Raw genomic sequence first — 22,572 nt, forward strand, 5'->3', positions numbered from 1 at the left:
TTAGCTGCCATAGGTCAATGACCATTGAGTGTGAGACATTCTGTCTCACGGGTACAGGATAGAGCTCACTTCTCGTCCTCCAACTCGATTCTTCAGAATTTCTCCACCTCCCGGCCGGGCCGCTGCTCTTCTGCAAACAGGGTGCACTCTATAGGCAGAAAGAGTGATGACCCCCGTTCCTCTTCAGGAACAAGGTCACGGTTTTTACCCCAAATTCTTTGCGGTACCTATAACAACGGGCCGTTCCGTCCCGTTCTGGATCTAAAAATGCTCAGCAAGCTCGTGGACACCAGGCGGTTCCGGATGGAATCCCTCCGCCATGTCATCGCCTCAAGGTCCCAAGGATATTTCCTAGCATCATTAGGCATCAAGGATGCTTATCCACACGTGCCGATTGATCCAGAGCACTAGCGTTTCTACGCTTCGTTATAGGAGACGAACACCTTCTGTTCGTAGCTCTACCTTCCGGCTAGCGACAGTCCAACTGGTCTTCGCCAAGGTCAGGGCAGCAGTAGTCACAGTCCTGCACTCTCAGGGTCACTCTGTGGTCCCGTATTTAGACGATCTACTTGTCAAGGCACTCTCTTAGGAAACATGCCAACACTGCCCGAACGTTGCGCTGGAGACTCTCTAGAGTTTTGGGTGGATCATCAACTTTTTAAAGTCAGATCCGACCCCGACCCTATCGATAACATATCTAGGCATAGAGTTTCTTACTCTCTCAGCGATAGTGAAGCTGCCGCTAGACAAACAGCATTCACTACGGGCTGCAAGCTCTTCTTTAAGAACCAGTCGCACACATTGAGACGCCTCATGCACTTCCTACGTAAGATGGTAGCAATGGAGGCAGTTCCTTTCGCGCAGTTTTACTGCGTCCACTACAATGGGACATTCTCCGCCAATGGGACGAGGAGTCGACGTCCCTCAACAGAGTCGTCGTTCTTTCTCAGGCGGCCAAGGAATCTCTACGGTGGTGGCTTCTTCTCACCTCTTGGTCAAAAAGAAGGTCCTTCCTATCCCCGTCCTGGGCGATAGTTACGACAGACGCGAGTCTATCAGGGTGGGGAGCAGTTTTTCTCCACTACAGCGCTCAGGGTACGTGGACTCAGCAAGAGTCCACTCTTCAGATCAATGTTCTTGAACACAGAGCAGTGTATCTTGCCCTACAAACCTTCCAACAGCGGCTGGAAAGCAAGCATATCCGACTTCAGTCGGACAGCTCCACAGCGGTGGCATACATCAACCACCAAGGAAGAACGCGCAACCGGCAAGCCTTCCAGGAAGTCCGGCAGGTTCTGATGTGGGTGGAAGACACGGCATCCACCATATCCACAATTCACATCCCAAGTGTGGAAACTAGGAAGCTGACTTCCTAAGTCGCTGAGGTGTGGCCGAAAGAGTATGGTCTCCTCACCCGGACGGGTTTCAGGAGATCTGGCGCCGCTGACAGAGGCCGGACGTCGATCTAATGGCGTCACGGCACAACAACAATGTGCCAGCTTCATGGCACGGTTTCACAATCATCGAGCTCTGGCGGCAAACGCCTTAGTTCAGCATTGGTCGCAGTTCCAGCTACCTTAGGTGCCACCTCTGGCATTGTTGCCCAGAGTACTGCGCTAGATCAAGACCGACTGCGGCCGCGCCATCCTCGTCGCTACAAATTGGCCGAGGATGTTGTGGTACTCGGTTCTGTGGTGCCTCACGGTAGGCTAACCGGGTGCACTACCAGACCAATCAGACTGGCTGTCTCAAGGGCCATTCTTCCATTTGAATTCTACGGCCCTCAACCGGATGGTGTGGCATTGAGTCCTGGAACCTAGTGTCGTCAGGATTACCTCAGGACGTGGTTGCCACCATGAGACAGGCTAGCATACCAACGTCCGCCAAGATTGACCACAGGACGTGGAAGATGTTCTTATCTCGGTGCTCGGCGCAGGGTGTTTCTCCCCGGCCGGTTGCATCGTCTATGTTTCCTTCCTTCCTGCAATCTAGGTAGGAAAATGGGTTGTCGCTCAGTTCCCTTTAGGGACAAGTCTCAGCGCTATCTGTATTTTTTCAGAAACGACGACTTCCTCAGGTACGCACGTTCCTACGGGGAGTTTGTCTTCTCAGCACTCCGTACAAGCGGCCGTTAGAGCCCTGAGATCTGAACAAGGTTCTAATTGCTCTCCAGATGCCGCCTTTCGAGCCTTTGAAGGATGTCTCCCTTCCCGTTTTTCACGGGAAGTGGCCTTCTAGTAACGGTCTCGTCTCTTAGGAGAGTTTCCGAGCTAGCAACGCTCTCATACAAACTCCCTTCCTGGTCCTTCACCAGGACAGGGTAGTTCTGCGTCCGGTTCCGGAATTTCTCCCTAAGGTGGTATCCCATTTTCATATCAATCAGGATATCACCTCACCTTCTTTGTGTCCTCGTCCAGTCCATCAATTTCAGAAAGATTTGCATCTGTTGGTTCTGGTGAGAGCACTCAGGTTCTACTTCCCGCATGGCGCTCCTGCGCCACCCGGATGCACTCTTTGTCCTTGTCGCTGGTCGGCGTAAACAGTCGCAAGCTTCCAGATCCACCCTTGCTCGGGGGATCGAGGAACCAATTCTTGAAACCTACAGTTCTACTGGGCTTCTGGTTCTCTCAAGGCCGAAGGCCCATTCTACCAGAGCCGTGGGTGCATCCTGGGCATTACGGCACCAGGCTACGGCTCAGCAGGTGTGTCAGGCACCCACCTGGTCGAGTCTACTTACTTTTACCAAGCATTATCAGATGCATACCTACGCTTCGGCAGACGCCAGCCTAGGTAGATAAGTCATTCAGGCGGCGGTTGGCCACCTGTAGGAGAGGGCCGTTTGACGGCCCTATCATGAGGTATTCTTTTACCCACCCAGGGATTGCTTTCGGACATCCCAATTGTCTGGGTCTCCCAATGGAGCGACAAAGAAGAAGGGAATTTTGTTTACTTACCGTAAATTCCTTTTCTTCTAGCTCCAATTGGGAGACCCAGCACCCGCCCTGTTTTCTCGGGGTTTTTCTGTTTTTTCGGGTACACATGTTGTTCATGTGGTATGGTTCAGTTCTCCGATGTTTCCTCGGATTGAATTGGTCTTTAAACCAGTTATTGGCTTTCCTCCTTCTTGCTTTGGCACTAAAACTGGTGAGCCAGTGATCCCACTGGGGGTGTATAGCCAGAAGGGGAGGGGCCTTACACTTTTAAGTGTAATACTTTGTGTGGCCTCCAGAGGCAATAGCTATACACCCAATTGTCTGGGTCTCCCAATTGGAGCTAGAAGAAAAGGAATTTACGGTAAGTAAACAAAATTCCCTTCTTTTCAGAAATGCCTGGTGCGACTTCCTCAGGTACGCACGTTCCTGCAAGGGGTTTGTCATATCGTCCCCCCTTACAAGCGGCCATTGGAGCCCTGGGACCTGAACAAGGTTCTAATTGCTCTCCAAAAGCCGCCTTTCGAGCCTATGAAGGAGGTTTCCCTTTCTCGTCTTTCACAGAAAGTGGCCTTTCTAGTGGCGGTCACGTCTCTTCGGAGAGTGTCCGAGCTGGCGGCGTTATCATGCAGATCTCCATTCCTGGTGTTTCACCAGGACAAGGTAGTTCTGCGTCCAATTCCAGAATTTCTTCCCAAGGTGGTATCTTCCTTTCATCTCAATCAAGATATCACTTTACCGTCTTTGTGTCCGCATCCAGTTCACCAATTTGAAAAAGGTTTGCATTTATTGGATCTGGTGAGAGCACTCAGGATCTACATTTCCCGCACGGCGCCTCTGCGCCGCTCGGATGCACTCTTTGTCCTTGTCGCTGGTCAGCGTAAAGGGTCGCAAGCTTCCAAATCCACCCTTGCGCGTTGGATCAAGGAACCAATTCTTCACAACTACCGTTCTGCTGGGCTTCCGATTCCATCAGGACTGAAAGCCCATTCTACCAGAGCCGTGGGTGCGTCCTGGGCATTACGGCACCAGGCTACGGCTCAGCAGGTGTGCCAGGCGGCTACCTGGTCGAGTCTGCACACTTTTACCAAGCATTATCAGGTGCATACCTACGCTTCGGCGGATGCCGGCCTAGGTAGACAAGTCCTTCAGGCGGCGGTGGCTCACCTGTAGGAAAGGGCTGTTTGACGGCCCTATCACGAGGTATTCTTTTACCCACCCAGGGACTGCTTTTGGACGTCCCAATTGTCTGGGTCTCCCAATTAGGTGCGACAAAGAAGAAGGGAATTTTGTTTACTTACCGTAAATTCCTTTTCTTCTAGCTCCAATTGGGAGACCCAGCACCCGCCCTGTTTTTCTTAGGAAATTTGTTTTTTTCGGGTGCACATGTTGTTCATGTTGAACAGTTCAGTTCTCCGAGGTTGTTTCTCGGGTTGAATTTGTATTTAAAACAGTTATTGGCTTTCCTCCTTCTTGCTTTTGCACTAAAACTGAGGAGCCCGTGATCCCACGGGGGGGGGGTGTATAGCCAGAAGGGGAGGGGCCTTACACTTTTAAGTGTAGTACTTTGTGTGGCCTCCGGAGGCAGTGCTATACACCCAATTGTCTGGGTCTCCCAATTGGAGCTAGAAGAAAAGGAATTTACGGTAAGTAAACAAAATTCCCTTCTTTTCCCTCGCACCCATTCAAGTCTATGGGGCTAGAGAAAAATCGCTCTGCACTCGCATTACACCGGTGTACCGCGAGTGCAGGGCGAATGGTAATAGTCGGCAATGGAGGAGAGAGGGAGAGAAATGCGGCTCGCCCCCTCCTCAAAGGCGGCGGCCCGCCCCCTCGCAGCTGTGGTCTGATTGCATGACACTCGGCTCTTGTTGTGCTGCCAGCGTGAGCCGAGTGTAATGCGAGGATCGCATTGGTCCCCGTGTGGCCCCGGCCTTATTCTCTGTTCCGGCTGTACTCCGAACACTGGTGAATGGAGAGGAGGTGGCACGCGCACCAGGTCTCACCAGGAATTGCTTCCGGGGTCCCGCTTACAGCCAATTGCTCGGACCCCCCCTCTTTCTCACAAGCTTTGTGCTGTAATTGCTCGGCGGCAGTGATAATATTGGACTGTGGTCACCTGGCTATCTGTCCGGTCTATGTTCCTTCTCCAGACACCGCACACACAGTACAAACATGCCTGGAATAGAATGATGCTCTTACAGCTCAGACGTCTGGAGGGTGGCTGTCACAAGAAGACTCTTGTTCTTTATTATTCGCCCCTTTATAATCTTCAGCTTACAATGACTACTTGGTGACAGACATTTTTCCCCGGCTGATGAACCGGCGGGAAATGTTTTCTTTATAAATCTACAGTAAGTGAATTTAACCTCAGATTCCACTTCAGTCTTTATCTAGTCAATGTTACCGTGAGTCTCACATTTTTTGCTCAACATCACATTGTGCAGATATTTTGCGACTTTTCAAAGCGTTTTATGCCAGCTTTTTATTTTAAAACCATTGATGAATCTGAGTGTTTGTCCTGTCTGCAGTAGGACAAAGATCCTGAGGGGAGAGGCTCCTGCTGCAGCTGGTTGTCTTATTCACACAAGATGGTTAGGAGGAGGAAGGCTCCGCTTCTGTGACTCACATTGAACACTTCATTATAAAGGGGTTGTCCACTACTTTTATATTGATAGCCATTCTTTCTGATAAGTCATCAATGTCGGATCAGCCGGGGTCCGACACCCCGCAACTTCACAGAGCAGCTGTTTTTCGGTGCCGGCAGTGGTTAGAAATGCCCAGTTTCAGAGTAGCTCTATTTTCTGATAGCGGTAGTGCACATCCGCCTCCTATTAGTTTGAATGTGCAGGTCCCGGTCATGGCTGCTATCAGAAAACGGGGCAGCTCTGGAACTGAGCATTCACTCCTGCTGCTGGCACATAGCACAACTGTAGGGGTAGGGGTGGGGTGTCTGACCCCAGCCGATCAGATTCTGAGGATAGGTCATTAATATGAAAGTAGTGGACAACCTCTTTAACTGCAATATGATGCAAAATGGGACCTGTATATGGCGCAGACTCAGGAGCAGAGCCCGGACCATATGTGGCTGGTGCCGGCTGTGTTTATACATTTCCCTTTTAATAGCAGATATCGGAGGGAACCTTGATCGCTGCAGTTTAACTACTTAAATGCTGCTGTCAATTCCATCTTGCTCTCACCGCGACTGGATTTTGGGGTGCCGGTGGGTTACGACGGCAGCTGGGAGCCTGCTAAAGAGCCCCTGTCACCTCCATCTCTGTACTGCTGGGGGGGCGTGATAGGAGACAATTACATTAGTATTTAGGGATATAGTGAAAACCTCAGTGTCCAATACAAGACATCCAACTATCAGGACCCAGAAGGACTATAAAGTAAAGTGTGTGTGTGTGTGTGTTTTTGTTTGTTTTTGTTTGTTTTTAGTAAAAACAAAAGTTTGTTTAGTTTTTTGTTTTAGTAAATAAAAAAACAATGAAGGATGAAAAAAAATGAAAAAATGAATTGTCAAAATTTGTGGTTTTTCATTTGCTGCACTTTGTTTGTTTTTTTGTTTTTTTTTTTTAAAGATAAACATGTATATTGCCCAAATATGTTATCTATAAAATGTCAGCAGAACACTTAGCAAAATGAAAAGGCAAAGAAAAATCAATTGTGGCTGCACCCTTAAGGGGTTAAAGAAAGAATTGCTGTATTGGTAATTTGTAAGCAGTAGTATAGAATACTAAGGTGTGTGTGTGTGTGCGTGTGTGCGTGTGTGCGTGTGTGCGTGTGTGTGTGTGTGTGTGTGTGTGTGTGTGTGTGTGTATAATACTGATTCACTAGTTTAAAACCTCCCTCAAGTGTCGTCTTTTTGATCTGTAAGATAATCCTTGAGGACAGACGGGTTTAGGTTAAGCTTTCTGTGTTTCTTTGAAGGTTCTGAACTTCTTTCCAAGTCCAAAAAATACAACCAAGAACTTTACCTCAGGAGTCAGAGGCATCAGGAGAAGAAGGAGAAGATGCAGAGGAAGATCCATAAGCACAGCATTTTCGGGGAGAAGAGGAACAAGGATCTGAAGGGGCGGCACGCGGAGTTGGCCAGCCTCCGGCGCGCTCATATTCTGGAGCTGACTTCGGTCATATTTCCCATAGAGGAGGTGAAGAACGTAACTAGGTAATTCCAGGCTTTCATACACTTGTACCATTTTTATGGTAAATAGAACTTCCTATATGCTCTCCAATATTAGGGTCTGTCCAGGCACATTATTTTGATGGCTCTATGTTTAGCAGGGGTCATCAATGGGGGTCCGACACCCAAGACCAATCCAGATATAATTATTACATTTAACCACTCGGCTCTTTTGTAAATGTAGTGACCACTGCTGGTCAGCTCCTAGTCATTTGATCTACAGTACCCAGCAGTGGGCACTACACATTAAATGGAGCTGTTCTTTTTAAAGAGGTTGTCCACTACTCTTATATTGGCATAGGTCATCAATGTCTGATCAGCCGTCAGCCGGGGTCCGACACCCCAGACCCCCCACCGATCAGCTGTTCCCGGTGCCAGCAGCCAGACATGCTCCGTTTAAGAGCTGTCCTGTCAACTGCACATTCAAATCAATAGGAGGCAAATGTGCAGGACCCGGCTGCAACCGCGATCCGATGACGGCCAGGTCTGGAACTCCGCATTTCCTTCTGCCTGCAACCGCCATCAGAAACAGCTGATGGGTGGGAGGCGTCAATCCCCGGCCGATCAAACACTGATGACCTATCCTAAGGATAGGCCGTCAATGTGGAAGTCTTAAAAGATGAAAATATCATTAGACATTTAAAGACATAAGATGGGGGGGGGGGAGGATTGATTTTTTTTTTTTTTTGCCAATGAACAATCCTTCCATTAACCACTCCACTTATTACACGTGTGTCGCATAAACTGTACAAATAGTGTGTCTTGAAAAGAATTTTTTGTTGATATAGACAAATACGCACAAATTGTTTACTTGACGTATGTTATATTATTCAATATGTGCACAAGGGTAATTGAATAGCTTGAGGGCCAGAAGATGCTAAAAGCAAAAAGGCCATATGAAAAATGATTGCACAATACACAAATAGATGATATAGGGCAATGGTATAGCTTATTGAGGATAAAAGCCTGAAACGAAGATTACAAAAATATTGCACTTTCCCATGAATGTAAAAATAATTGTAACGGAGGTATAGATATAGTAGACAGTAAAAATTTAGAACCAAAAATTAATACTCCCCTATTAGAAGGGATATAATGCCCAAAGTAAATTAGAAGTCTATAAAGGATAGTGAGACTGTCACAGCTAAAAATAAATACTGTCTAATATACCGTATTTTTCGGACTATAAGATGCACCTGACCATAAGACGCACCCTGGTTTTAGAGGAGGAAAATAGGAAAATAAAATTTCTTTTTCGCTCCTAATTGGGAGACCCAGACAGTGGGTGTATAGCTACTGCCCTCTGGAGGCCGCACAAAGAACTACACTTAAAAGTGTAAGGCCCCTCCCCTTCTGGCTATACACCCTCCCGTAGGAGTACAGATTCCTCAGTTTTAGCTTTGTGCGCAAGGAGGTCAGACACGCACGCATAGCTCCATTGTTTTTAGTCAGCAGCAGCTGCTGACTATATCGGATGGAAGAAAAGAGGACACATATAGTGTCCCCAGCATGCTCCCTTCTCACCCCACTGTATGTCGGAGGTGTTTGTAAGGTTGAGGTACCCATTGCGGGTACGGCGGCAGGAGCCCACATGCTGATTCCTTCCCCATCCCTTTTTACAGGGCTCTGGGTGAAGTGGGATTTACCGGTCTCCAGGCACTGAGACCGTGCTCCATCTACAGCCCCTGGAGAAGATGCTGGATGGAGCGGAGTACATCAGGGACATGGCCCTGCATCCTCAAGGTACTCTGTGTCCCCGTGCAGGCGCTCACACCGCAGCTTGCTGGGTGTTGTAGTGCGCCGGGGGACATCAGCGCTACGGCGCTTGTGCCAGGCCTCATTCAGCTTCGCTGAAGCAGGCACACTAGCGGGAAACGGTCGCGCCGGCCGCTGGGACTGCGGCGCGGCTGGCACTTGTGGTGCGCCGGGGACTTCAGCGCGGCCCGCGCTTTTACGGCGGCCGCGCTGATAACTCGAGTCCCCGGCTTTTGCGGCCTGCTTCCGTTCGTTCCCGCCCCCGGACCTGCCAGTCAGGAGAGGGGCGGGACGCTGGCCACGTCCAGGAACGGTCATGCCGGCCGCTGGGACTGCGGCGCGGCTGACACTTGTGGTGCGCCGGGGACTTCAGCGCGGCCCGCGCTTTTACGGCGGCCGCGCTGATAACTCGAGTCCCCGGCTTTTGCGGCCTACTTCCGTTCGTTCCCGCCCCCAGACCTGCCAGTCAGGAGAGGGGCGGGACGCTGGCCAGTGCATCAGCGCTGAGGGCTGGAGTCGTTTTTACATACTCCAGCCCTCACATTCGGCACAGAGGGGACACTGTTCCCGCACTTTTGTTTGGGAACTCCCACGGACCGCCCCTCTCCACAGACGCCGGCAGCCATTCCTGCTGACACGCTGAGCTGCAGAGGGGAGCCGGGGAGACCCAGACAGGGAATCTGCAGCCTCTTACCCGCTATTCAGCGGGCGGTAAGCCCCCTCTTGTGCCAGTATTATTCTTAGTATTTTGTTTATACAAATACTTTGTATTGCATAGCGCTGGGCGCCCTTTGGCTATAGACTCTCTCACATTGCAGAGAGCCAGCAACATGTCGTCCGTAAAACGCAAGGGTGCCAAGGCACAGACATTATATGCTTCCTGCACCGCTTGTGGGACTTTTCTACCAGCAGGCTCCACGGACCCCCATTGTGTGCAGTGCTCGGCCCCTGCGGCGCTTGCACAGTCGGGACCTCTGCTGGACGTGACCCAGGGTGTACCACCTGTGAATGCTGTCCAGGTGACAGGAACTGAGTTTGCAGCTTTTGCTGACAGAATGTCTCTCACTATGTCACAAATTCTTGACACATTGCGAGCTAGGCCTGTACTTCAGGCCACGGACACTGTGCAATCATTGCCCCCTGGTCCCCCTCAGCTCCAAGCTCCGGGACGGGCATATACACCTCAGGGTGAAGACTCTGACTCGGACGATGGCCCCGGGCAGCCTAAGCGGGCTCGCTATGACGGGCCTTCACATTCATCTCAATGGTCAGAATCCCAGCGAGATGAATCTATGGGTGATGAGGCGGACGTAACTGATCAGGATTCTGATCCTGGGACCGCTCTCAATCTAGATACACCAGATGGTGACGCCATAGTTAATGATCTTATATTTAACATCAATAAGATGTTAAATATTTCCCCACCAGCTCCTCTTGTGGAGGAGTCAGCTTCGCAGCACGAGAGAATCCATTTCAGATACCCTAAGCGTACTTTAAGCACTTTTCTGGACCACGCTGACTTTAGAGACGCAATCCAGAAACCCCACGCTTATCCTGAAAGGCGTTTTCCTAAACGGCTTAAAGATACACGCTATCCTTTTCCCCCTGAGGTGGTCAAGGGTTGGACCCAGTGTCCAAAAGTGGATCCTCCAATTTCCAGGCTTGCAGCTAGATCCTTGGTAGCAGTTGAAGATGGAGCGGCACTTAAAGATGCCACTGACAGGCAGATGGAGCTCTGGCTGAAATCCATCTATGAAGCGATTGGAGCGTCATTAGCGCCTTCTTTTGCGGCCGTATGGGCACTCCAAGCTATCTCAGCCGGGCTTGCGCGAGTTGACTCCGTCACACGTGCATGTGCCCCGCAGGTAGCACCATTGACCTCGCAAATGGCGGCATTCGCGTCGTACGCGATTAATGCTGTTCTTGACGCTACAAGCCGCACGGCAGTGGCGTCAGCCAACTCCGTTGTTTTGCGTAGGGCCCTGTGGTTGAGACATTGGAAAGCAGATTCTCATTCCAAGAAGTGCTTAACCAATTTGCCTTTTTCTCGTGACCGATTGTTTGGAGAGCGTTTGGATGAAATCATCAAACACTCCAAGGGTAAGGACTCATCCTTACCGCAACACAGACAAAACAGACCCCAACAGAGGAAGGGTCAGTCTGGTTATCGGTCCTTTCGAGGACCGGGCAGGTCCCAATTCGCCTCGTCAAAAAAGACTCAAAAGGACCAGAGACGCTCAGATTCTTGGAGGTCTCAGTCACGCCCAAAAAGGACAGCCGGAGGAACCGTTGCCAAGACGGCGTCCTCCTGACTTGCGGTCTCCGATTCCCACACCCGCGGTCGGTGGGAGGCTTTCCCACTTTGGCGACATCTGGCTGTCACACGTCAAAGACCGTTGGGTGAGGGATATTCTGTCTCACGGGTACAGGATAGAGTTCAGTTCTCGTCCGCCAACTCGTTTCTTCAGAACTTCTCCACCACCAGACCGAGCCGATGCTCTGTTGCAGGCGGTGGCCGCTCTAAAGGCGGAAGGAGTGGTGACCTCCGTCCCGCTTCAGGAACAAGGTCACGGTTTTAACTCCAATCTGTTTGTGGTCCCAAAAAAGGACGGATCGTATCGGCCCGTCCTGGATCTAAAGTTGCTCAACAGACACGTAAAAGTCAGGAGGTTCCGGATGGAATCCCTACGCTCCGTCATAGCCTCAATGTCTCAAGGAGATTTTCTAGCATCAATAGATATCAAGGATGCGTATCTCCACGTGCCGATCGCACCAGAGCATCAGCGTTTCCTACGCTTCGTCATACACGACGAACACCTACAGTTCGTAGCGTTACCTTTCGGTCTGGCAACAGCCCCCCGGGTCTTCACCAAGGTCATGGCAGCAGTAGTAGCTGTTCTGCACTCGCAGGGTCACTCGGTCATCCCGTATCTAGACGACCTGCTTATAAAGGCACCCTCTCAAGAGGCATGCCAACACAGTCTGAAGGTGGCACTAGACACTCTCCAGAGTTTCGGGTGGATTATCAACTTTCCAAAGTCTCATCTAACCCCGACCCAATCTCTGACTTATCTTGGCATGGAGTTTCATACTCTATCAGCGATAGTGAAGCTTCCACTGGACAAGCAGTGCTCGCTACGGACTGGAGTGCAATCTCTCCTTCAGAGCCAGTCGCACTCACTGAGGCGCCTCATGCATTTCCTAGGAAAGATGGTAGCAGCAATGGAGGCAGTCCCGTTCGCGCAGTTTCATCTGCGCCCTCTACAATGGGACATTCTACGCCAATGGGACGGGAAATCGACGTCCCTCGACAGGACTGTCTCCCTCTCTCAGACTGCCAAGGACTCTCTCCGTTGGTGGCTTCTCCCCAACTCATTGTCACAGGGAAAGTCGTTCCTTCCCCCGTCCTGGGCAGTGGTCACGACGGATGCGAGCCTATCAGGGTGGGGAGCGGTGTATCTCCACCACAGGGCTCAGGGGATGTGGACTCTGGAAGAGTCCACCCTGCAGATCAATGTTCTGGAAATCAGAGCAATCTATCTTGCCCTGCGAGCCTTCCAACAATGGCTGGAAGGCAAGGAGATTCGGATTCAGTCGGACAATTCTACGGCGGTGGCTTACATCAACCACCAAGGGGGAACACGCAGTCGCCAAGCTTTTCAAGAAGTCCAACGGATTTTGACGTGGGTGGAAAGCAGAGCGTCCACCATATCCGCAGTTCACATACCAGGCGTGGAAAACTGGGAAGCAGACTTTCTCAGTCGCCAGGGCATGGACGCAGGAGAATGGTCACTTCACCCGGACGTGTTTCAGCAGATCTGTTGCCGCTGGGGGACGCCGGACGTCGATCTGATGGCGTCACGGCACAACAACAAGGTCCCAGTTTTCATGGCACGGTCTCACGATCACCGAGCACTGGCGGCAGACGCCTTGGTTCAGGATTGGTCGCAATTCCGACTCCCCTATGTGTTCCCACCTCTAGCATTGTTACCCAGAGTTCTCCGGAAAATCAGGTCCGACTGCCATCGAGCCATACTCGTCGCTCCAGATTGGCCAAGAAGGTCGTGGTACCCGGATCTGTGGCATCTCACGGTAGGCCAACCGTGGACACTACCAGACCGTCCAGATTTGCTGTCTCAAGGGCCGTTTTTCCATCTGAATTCTGCGGCCCTGAACCTGACTGTGTGGCCATTGAGTCCTGGATCCTAGCGGCCTCAGGTTTATCTCAGGAGGTTGTTGCCACAATGAGACAGGCTAGAAAACCATCCTCAGCTAAGATCTATCACAGAACGTGGAAGATATTCTTAGCGTGGTGCTTGGCTCAAGGGTTTTCTCCCTGGCCATTTGCATTGCCAATTTTTCTTTCCTTCCTGCAGTCTGGGTTGGAAAAAGGTTTGTCGCTTAGCTCTCTTAAGGGTCAAGTCTCCGCGCTATCCGTATTCTTTCAGAAGCGCTTGGCACAGCTTTCTAAAGTACGCACGTTTCTCCAAGGAGTTTGTCATATCGTTCCTCCTTACAGACGGCCATTGGAACCCTGGGATCTGAACAAGGTTCTCATTGCTCTCCAGAAGCCGCCTTTCGAGCCTTTGAAAGAGGTTCCCCTTTCTCGGCTTTCACAAAAGGTAGTTTTTCTTGTGGCGGTCACGTCTCTTCGAAGAGTGTCCGAGCTAGCGGCGTTATCTTGCAAATCTCCCTTCCTGGTGTTTCACCAAGACAAGGTAGTACTGCGTCCAATTCCAGAGTTTTCTCCCAAGGTGGTTTCTTCCTTTCATCTCAATCAGGATATCACCTTACCATCTTTGTGTCCGCATCCAGTTCACCAATTTGAAAAGGGTTTACATCTGTTGGACCTGGTGAGAGCACTCAGGATTTACATTTCTCGCACGGCGGCTCTACGCCGTTCGGATGCGCTCTTTGTCCTAGTCGCTGGTCAGCATAAGGGATCGCAAGCTTCCAAATCCACCCTGGCGCGGTGGATCAAGGAACCAATTCTTCACACATACCGTTCTGCTGGGCTTCCGATTCCATCTGGACTGAAGGCCCATTCTACCAGAGCCGTGGGTGCGTCCTGGGCATTACGGCATCAGGCTACGGCTCAGCAAGTGTGCCAGGCGGCTACCTGGTCGAGTCTGCACACGTTTACCAAACACTATCAAGTGCATACCTACGCTTCGGCAGATGCCAGCCTAGGTAGACAGGTCCTTCAGGCGGCGGTGGCCCACCTGTAGGAAGAGGCTGTCTGACAGCCCGTTCATGTGGTATCTTTTTACCCACCCAGGGACTGCTTTTGGACGTCCCACTGTCTGGGTCTCCCAATTAGGAGCGAAAAAGAAGAAGGGAATTTTGTTTACTTACCGTAAATTCCTTTTCTTCTAGCTCCAATTGGGAGACCCAGCACCCGCCCTATTTGTTCTTAGGGTTTCGTTTTTTCGGGTGCACATGTTGTTCATGTTGTTTCTTAAGTTCTCCGATCGTGTTATCGGATTGAATTTGTTTTTGAAACTGTTATTGGCTTTCCTCCTTCTTGCTTTGGTACTAAAACTGAGGAATCTGTACTCCTACGGGAGGGTGTATAGCCAGAAGGGGAGGGGCCTTACACTTTTAAGTGTAGTTCTTTGTGCGGCCTCCAGAGGGCAGTAGCTATACACCCACTGTCTGGGTCTCCCAATTGGAGCTAGAAGAAAAGGAATTTACGGTAAGTAAACAAAATTCCCTTCTTTAACCAAAAAATATGGTCATGACACACTGTTATGGGGCGAGGATCTGCTGCTGACACTTATGGGGGTAATGTCCCCAAATTCTCTACTAAGGTACCCCATTCTGATAAGGATCCTCCTGCCTTGTATATGATCCTGCTCATATACCCCCCATCCTGCTAATAATATACCCCCCATCCATCCTGCTCATGATATGCCCCCATCCATCCTGCTCATGATATGCCCCCATCCATCCTGCTCATGATATGCCCCCATCCATCCTGCTCATGATATGCCCCCATCCATCCTGCTCATGATATGCCCCCATCCATCCTGCTCATGATATGCCCCCATCCATCCTGCTCATGATATGCCCCCCATCCATCATGCTCATGATATGCCCCCCATCCATCATGCTCATGATATGCCCCCCATCCATCATGCTCATGAAATGCCCCCCATCCATCCTGCTCATGATATGCCCCCCATCCATCATGCTCATGAAATGCCCCCATCCATCCTGCTCATGAAATGCCCCCATCCATCCTGCTCATGAAATGCCCCCATCCATCCTGCTCATGAAATGCCCCCATCCATCCTGCTCATGAAATGCCCCCATCCATCCTGCTCATGAAATGCCCCCATCCATTCTGCTCATGATATGCCCCCATCCATCCTGCTCATGATATGCCCCCATCCATTCTGCTCATGAAATGCCCCCATCCATCCTGCTCATGATATGCCCCCATCCATCCTGCTCATGAAATGCCCCCATCCATCCTGCTCATGAAATGCCCCCATCCTGGTAATTGGCGTGTATCCTGTGGCACAGGAAAAAAAAAATAAACGTTTATACTTACCCTTCCTCACTCCCTGAAGCACCGATCTCTGTCTCAGCTGCAGCGCCGCTGTGTGGAGCCGTCACCGGTGTCTGCAGCATCGCGTCTTCCTGTCTGTGCCGGCGGTAAGCTGATCGATTCTGGTGGATACTAGCGGCGCGCACAGCGATGACGTCATCGCGGTGCGCGCCGCTAGTGTCCAGATCAGCTGACCGCCGGCACAGACAGGAAGACGCGATGCTGCAGGGGGGCGGCTCCACACACGGTGACGGGTGAGTACACTGATTCACTGCACCCCGCGCTGATAATGATGCACGGGGGGCAGTGAATACAGCCGCACATGATCACTCCAGGCTGTAGTTGCTAGGGGTGATCACGACCGGCTGCTAATTATGCACGCACCCGCCCACCTGTCAGCGCCGGTTTCGCTGAGAGATGATGGGCGGGAGGATGGGCGTGCATATGTAATGAGCGGGCCCACGTGGTCACGGCAGGCTTACAGCCTGCTCGTGCCGCCGATGACCCGCTGCACCGCGGCACCCTCATTCCCCGCAGCCTTATAGTCAGACCATAAGACGCACCCCCCACTTTCCCCCAACATTTGGGGGGAAAAAAGTGCGTCTTATGGTCCGAAAAATACGGTAGTAGTACAAGCCATGAAGTGCAAGGATACACCAGCCTGAGAAGTAGATATAAGCAGGAATGGATACACAAGCAGGCAAAAAAAGAGCAATTACCTGGCTGTCAGATAGCTTGCTGAGTGAATGGAAGGAGAAAATACCCCGACGGCCGTTTCGCTTAGGGCTTCTTCGTGAGGGTAACAGAGGATGCATGTAACTTTGCTTTTATAGCGCTCACCTGGGCAGTAACGCAGTAAAATTCTTTTCAAGACACACTATTTGTACAGTTTGTGACACACACGTGTAATATGTGGAGTGGTTAATGGAAGGATTGTTCATTGGCAAAAAATCCCCCCCTCCTCCATCTTTGTTTTTAAATGTCAAATGATATTTCTTCATCGTTCCTTATGGGAGACCCAGACCATGGGTGTATAGCTTCTGCCTCCGGAGGACACACAAAGTACTACACTAAAAGTGTAGCTCCTCCCTCCGAGCATATACACCCCCTGGATGACACATCTAACCAGTTTCAATGCTTTGTGTTCAGGAGGTCACACACACACATGCATTCTCTGATTTTTGAGATTTTTGATTTCAAAGATTTGGAAGAAAAGCGGGTCCAGTCTGGACTCCCGGCATGTCCCTTCTCACCCCACTGTGTCGGCGGAGCTGTTAAGGTTGACTTTACAAGGCTGGAGCCTTCACATGCCGCGCTCCTTCACCATCCCCTGAGGCTCTGGCTTGAAGTGGGAGCCATCACGGTTCTCACTGCTTTGCAGGAGACCGGCCTCCATCCGCAGCCCTGTCAGGATCCTGCCGGACGGAGCGTTTACCCCCCCCCCCCCCCAGGGACCTGGCCCTGCGTCTCAAAAGCTAAGTATTGAGACGTTATTCAGGGGTCCCAGGTACTTTTATTGTGGGGAGAGTGTGTTTTGACACTTTGCTGTAATTTCCGACCGGTTGTCTAGTTTTTTTCCGGAGAACCGCGCCGAGGGTGCCTGCTCGTCGGCCGCATGGAAAAATCTAGGCCCCGGCTTCAGTTGCGGCCTAGTTTCGTTTCAGTTCCCCTGCATGTCAGTCATGCAGGGGAACAGTGCGGCGCCGCCCACTGGCCGTTCAGCAGAGGGGAGGACACTCCTCTTTGAGGAGATGTTTCCCTCCCCTGTATCTCTCCTTGGCCCTCCGGTTCCCGCTCTTGGGCTAATCTCCGCCCCCCCCTCCTCACTCCAGCGCCATTTTATCAGCGTTCACTCACTGATCGGCGCTGGCTGCTGCAACTTCTGCATCCACTGGGGGTCCGAGCTAGGAATCCGGAGGGCACACAAGAATCGGTCTGGTAAGCCACAACCTCTGGTTGTGGGCTTTATTATACACTCTCAGGGGGTCATTCTAAAGGAGTGTATTCTTTACTGCAGAGCCTCCACCTCAGCAGCATGTCTCTCACTAGGAGCAAAGCTGCAAGGCTGTACTCTATATGCACTGCATGTCAGCTCATTCTGCATGAACCGAGCACATATCCACATTGTGATGCCTGCTCTAACATGATGGTGCCTCAGCCTGGAGCCTCCTCAGGGGTCCCTCCGGCTGCTCCGGCCCCGGTGGCTGAACCTCCGGCTTGGGTAGCATCGTTTTCTAAAGCTATCTCATAGTCCTTTGCCGACTCCATGGGACAGCTGTCCCGGACTCTGCTGACCATGCATCAGCCCCCTTCTCAGGGCATCTCTGCTGCTCCGACTCGCTCTGCAGAGCTAACAGAGCATGTTTTAGGACCCCGTCCTCCTAAACGGAGGCGCAGGGACTCTTCTCCTTCCTCGTCCCACGGCTCTGATTCACAGGCTGAATTGCAGGGCGAGGAGGATACTTTTACTGTGGGCTCAGACGCTACCTCTATGTACCCCATTGATTTATCTGAGGGTGATGCGGATGTTAGTGACTTGATTGCATCCATTAACTCCGTACTGAACCTCAATCCACCAGTGTCAGAGGAACAAGCCTCTCTGGTAGAAAAACACCAGTTTACCTCACCTAAGAGAGCAAGGAGTATGTTTTTTAACCACTCCAGTTTTCAGGCCACTGTGACCAAGCCCAGGGCCTGTCCTGACAAATGCTTTCCAAAGCGTAATTCTGATGATCGGTTTCCTTTTCCACCAGAAGTGGTCAAGGAGTGGGCTCAGTCGCCAAAGGTAGACCCTCCGGTGTCTAGAATCTCAGCCCGGACAGTCGTATCTGTGGCCGATGGCACCTCTCTTAAGGATCCCACTGACCGCCATGTTGACCTTCTGGCCAAATCTGTATATGAGGCGGCAGGAGCCTCGTTCTCCCCGTCCTTTGCAGCAGTGTGGGCTCTTAAGGCTGTCTCTGCTTCTCTGGCGGAGATACATTCCCTCGCCAGGGACTCTATACCCGAAATGGTTGCCTTAACTTCCCAGGCTTCGGCTTTTTCATCCTATGCCATGTCTGCCATTCTGGAGGCTTCTCACCGCACTGCGGTGGCTTCCGCTAATTCCCTCGCGATCCGCAGGATCTTGTGGCTTCGAGAGTGGAAAGCAGACGCTTCTTCCAAGAAGTATCTTGCTGGGCTCCCCTTTGCTGGGTCCCGGCTGTTCGGTGAACAATTGGATGAAATTATTAAGGAAGCTACTGGCGGAAAGAGTACTTCCTTGCCACAAACTAAAACCAGGAAACCTGTCCAGGGCAGGAACCAGTCGAGGTTTCGTTCCTTTCGTTCCTCTAACTGGTCATCCTCTAAGCCCTCAGCTTCGTCCACCAACTCAGCCAAGGATAGAAAACCCAGCTGGCGCGCGAAGCCGCGTCCTCAGAAGAACGGAGGAGCCGCTGCCACTAAGGCAGCCTCCTCTTGACTATCTGGCTGCGCCAGCAACGTCCTTGGTCGGTGGCAGGCTCTCCCACTTTGGCGACGTGTGGTTGCAACACGTCTCCGATCAGTGGGTGCGGGATATCATCTCCCACGGCTACAGGATAGAATTTTCTTCCAGCCCGCCAAACAGATTTTTTCTGTCCACTCCCCCCTGCTCCAAAGCCGCCGCCTTCTCACAGGCCGTGGCATCCTTGCAGGCCAACGGAGTAATTGTTCCGGTTCCCGCCCGGGAACGGTTCAGAGGTTTCTACTCAAACCTCTTCCTAGTCCCCAAGAAGGACGGTTCCTTCCGGCCCATCCTGGATCTCAAGCTTCTCAACAAGCCTGTTCAGGTGCGGCACTTCCGCATGGAATCTCTGCGCTCGGTCATTGCCTCAATGACCCAAGGAGATTTTCTAGCATCCATCGACATCAGAGATGCCTATCTGCATGTGCCAATTGCAGTTTCACACCAGCGTTGGCTACGTTTTGCAATCGGAGAGGAACATTTCCAATTCGTGGCTCTCCCCTTCGGGTTAGCCACGGCTCCTCGTGTTTTCACTAAGGTCATTGCAGCAGTGGTTGCGGTTCTGCATCTCCAGGGGTTGGCAGTAATCCCTTACCTGGACGACCTTCTAGTCAAGGCCTCATCCAGTGCAGACTGTCAGCGGAGTGTCTCGCTCACTCTCGCCACGCTTGTTCATTTCGGGTGGCTTGTCAATCTGCCCAAGTCCACTCTGACCCCGACCGAGAAATTTACGTACCTAGGGATGCAATTCGAGACTCTGCCGGCACTTGTGAAGCTGCCCTTAGTCAAACAGCAGTCCCTTCATCTGGCGGTGCGTTCTCTGTTGAAGCCCTGCCGTCATTCCATCAGGCACCTCATGCAGGTGCTGGGTCAGATGGTGGCGTCAATGGAAGCGGTTCCCTTTGCCCAGTTCCATCTGCGTCCTCTGCAGCTGGACGTTCTCCGCTTTTGGGACAAGCGGACCTCTTCCTTGCACAGGCTGGTGGCTCTGTCGCCACAGGCCAGGAGCTCTCTCCAGTGGTGGCTTCGGCCCCTCTCTCTGTCTCAGGGACGCTCCTTCCTGACTCCGTCCTGGGTGATCCTCACCACGGACGCCAGTCTCTCCGGCTGGGGAGCAGTATTTCTCCACCACCGAGCACAGGGCACTTGGACTCCGTCCGAATCAGCCCTCTCGATCAATGTGCTGGAAATCAGGGCTGTACTTCTAGCCCTCGTAGCCTTTCACCATCTGTTGGCAGGCAAGCACATTCGAGTCCAGTCGGACAACGCGACAGCAGTTGCCTACATCAATCACCAGGGCGGGACTCGCAGCCGCCTGGCGATGTTGGAGGTTCAACGCATCCTTCAGTGGACGGAGGACTCCAAGTCCATCATATCCGCAGTCCACATCCCAGGCGTAGAAAACTGGGAGGCAGATTATCTCAGCCGTCAAAACGTGGACAGCGGCGAGTGGGCCCTGCATCCGGCAGTGTTCCGGTCAATCTGCCGCAAGTGGGGCACTCCGGAAGTGGATCTAATGGCATCCCGGCACAACAACAAGGTCCCGGTTTACGTGGCTCGCTCCCACGATCCTCAGGCCTTGGCAGCGGACGCGCTGGTTCAAGATTGGTCCCAGTTCCGTCTGGCCTACGTGTTTCCCCCTCTAGCTCTCTTGCCCAGAGTCCTGCGCAAGATCAGAATGGAGGGCCGTCGGGTTATAATCATTGCTCCAGACTGGCCCAGGCGAGCTTGGTACCCAGACCTGCTCAGTCTGTCCGTAGAAATGCCGTGGCATCTCCCGGACCGCCCAGACCTTCTCTCTGAAGGTCCGTTTTTCCGCCAGAATTCTGCGGCCCTCAGATTGACGGCGTGGCTCTTGAGTCCTGGATCCTGACGGCTTCAGGCATTCCTTCCGAGGTCATCTCCACTATGACTCAGGCTCGGAAGTCTTCCTCGGCCAGGATTTACCACAGGACTTGGAGGATTTTCCTGTCCTGGTGTCGCTCTTCCGGCCATGCTCCTTGGCCGTTTTCTTTGCCGACCATCCTGTCCTTTCTACAGTCCGGCCTGCAGCTAGGACTATCCCTCAATTCCCTCAAGGGACAGGTCTCGGCTCTGTCAGTGTTGTTCCAGCGGCGTATCGCCCGACTGGCCCAGGTGCGCACCTTCATACAGGGCGCATCTCACATCATTCCTCCTTATCGGCGGCCTTTGGATCCCTGGGACCTTAATCTGGTCCTCACCGCCTTACAGAAACCCCCCTTTGAGCCTCTTAGGGAGGTTCCTTTGTTCCGACTTTCACAGAAAGTGGTCTTTCTGGTGGCCATTACTTCTCTCAGGAGAGTCTCTAATTTGGCTGCGCTCTCTTCGGAGTCACCCTTTTTGGTTTTTCACCAAGACAAGGTGGTTCTCCGGCCGACTCCGGACTTTCTCCCTAAGGTGGTGTCTCCTTTCCACCTTAACCAGTACATTACATTGCCTTCCCTTTGTCCGGCCCCTGTGCATCGCTTTGAGAAAGCATTGCATACTTTGGATTTGGTGCGGGCACTCCGGATCTATGTGTCACGCACTGCCGCTCTTAGGCGGTGCACCTCTCTTTTTGTACTAACCACGGGTCAGCGCAAGGGTCTCTCGGCTTCTAAACCGACCAATGTTCTCAGGTGCCCCCACCGCCAGGGATTAAGGCGCACTCGACCAGAGCTGTCGGTGCCTCCTCGGCTTTCAGGCACCAGGCTACGGCTCAGCAGGTTTGTCAGGCTGCCACTTGGTCTAGTCTGCACACCTTTTCGAAGCACTACCAAGTGCATGCTCATGCTTCGGCAGATGCGAGCTTGGGCAGACGCATCCTTCAGGCGGCTGTCGCCCATTTGTGAAGTTAGGTTTTGCCTACTTCTCAGTTTGGTTTATTTCCCACCCATGGACTGCTTTGAGACGTCCCATGGTCTGGGTCTCCCATAAGGAACGTTGAAGAAAGAGAATTTTGTTACTTACCGTAAATTCTTTTTCTTATAGTTCAGACATGGGAGACCCAGACCTTGGGTGTATAGCTTCTGCCTCCGGAGGACACACAAAGTACTACACTAAAAGTGTAGCTCCTCCCTCCGAGCATATACACCCCCTGGATGACACATCTAACCAGTTTAGTGCAAAAGCTGAAGGAGGACATCCACCCATAAGTAGAGATAGAGTAAAACCCGGAATAACCGGAACCTCTGTCTACAACAACAGCCGGTGAAAACACACGGAACAAGAACTGCCAACAGGCAACAGGGAGGGTGCTGGGTCTCCCATGTCGGAACTATAAGAAAAAGAATTTACGGTAAGTAACAAAATTCTCTTTTTTTTCATCTTTTAAGACTTTATCAATAAAAATCTATTTTTTTTTTTTTTTTTTATCTTGGCTATCTACTCTGGTTGCTTTTTATTGGTATCTATTGATTCTAGAGTTAGCATTTGTTTGATTGAGCCATTAATCAGGTTTTCATCAATGTAGAAGTAGTGAACAACTGCTTTAGGCCGGGGCCACACGGGGCACTAATGCGATGCTCGCATGACACCTCGGCTCATACTGGCAGCACAGTAGGAGCAGAGTGTCATGCTAGTGTCCCTGCGACTGCGGTCCAACTGTGCGAGCGGACCTCAGCTGCGGGGGCGGGCCGGCTCTGAGGAGGGGCGGGCCGGC

At 51.8% G+C, this 22,572-nt stretch overlaps 1 protein-coding gene across 1 annotated transcript in view; it reads left to right on the forward strand.

Annotated features, from left to right (window-relative positions):
* Positions 1-22,572, forward strand: part of ATG14 (autophagy related 14) — a 62,262-nt gene that overhangs the window by 29,557 nt on the left and 10,133 nt on the right. Inside the window, exon 6 of the mRNA XM_075329698.1 lies at positions 6,864-7,101. Within this exon, the coding sequence (XP_075185813.1) occupies positions 6,864-7,101 (238 nt within the window). The remainder of the gene's footprint in view (positions 1-6,863; positions 7,102-22,572) is intronic.

This window comes from Anomaloglossus baeobatrachus, chromosome 12, assembly GCF_048569485.1.
Source record: "Anomaloglossus baeobatrachus isolate aAnoBae1 chromosome 12, aAnoBae1.hap1, whole genome shotgun sequence".
Classification (NCBI taxonomy): Eukaryota; Metazoa; Chordata; class Amphibia; order Anura; family Aromobatidae; genus Anomaloglossus; species Anomaloglossus baeobatrachus.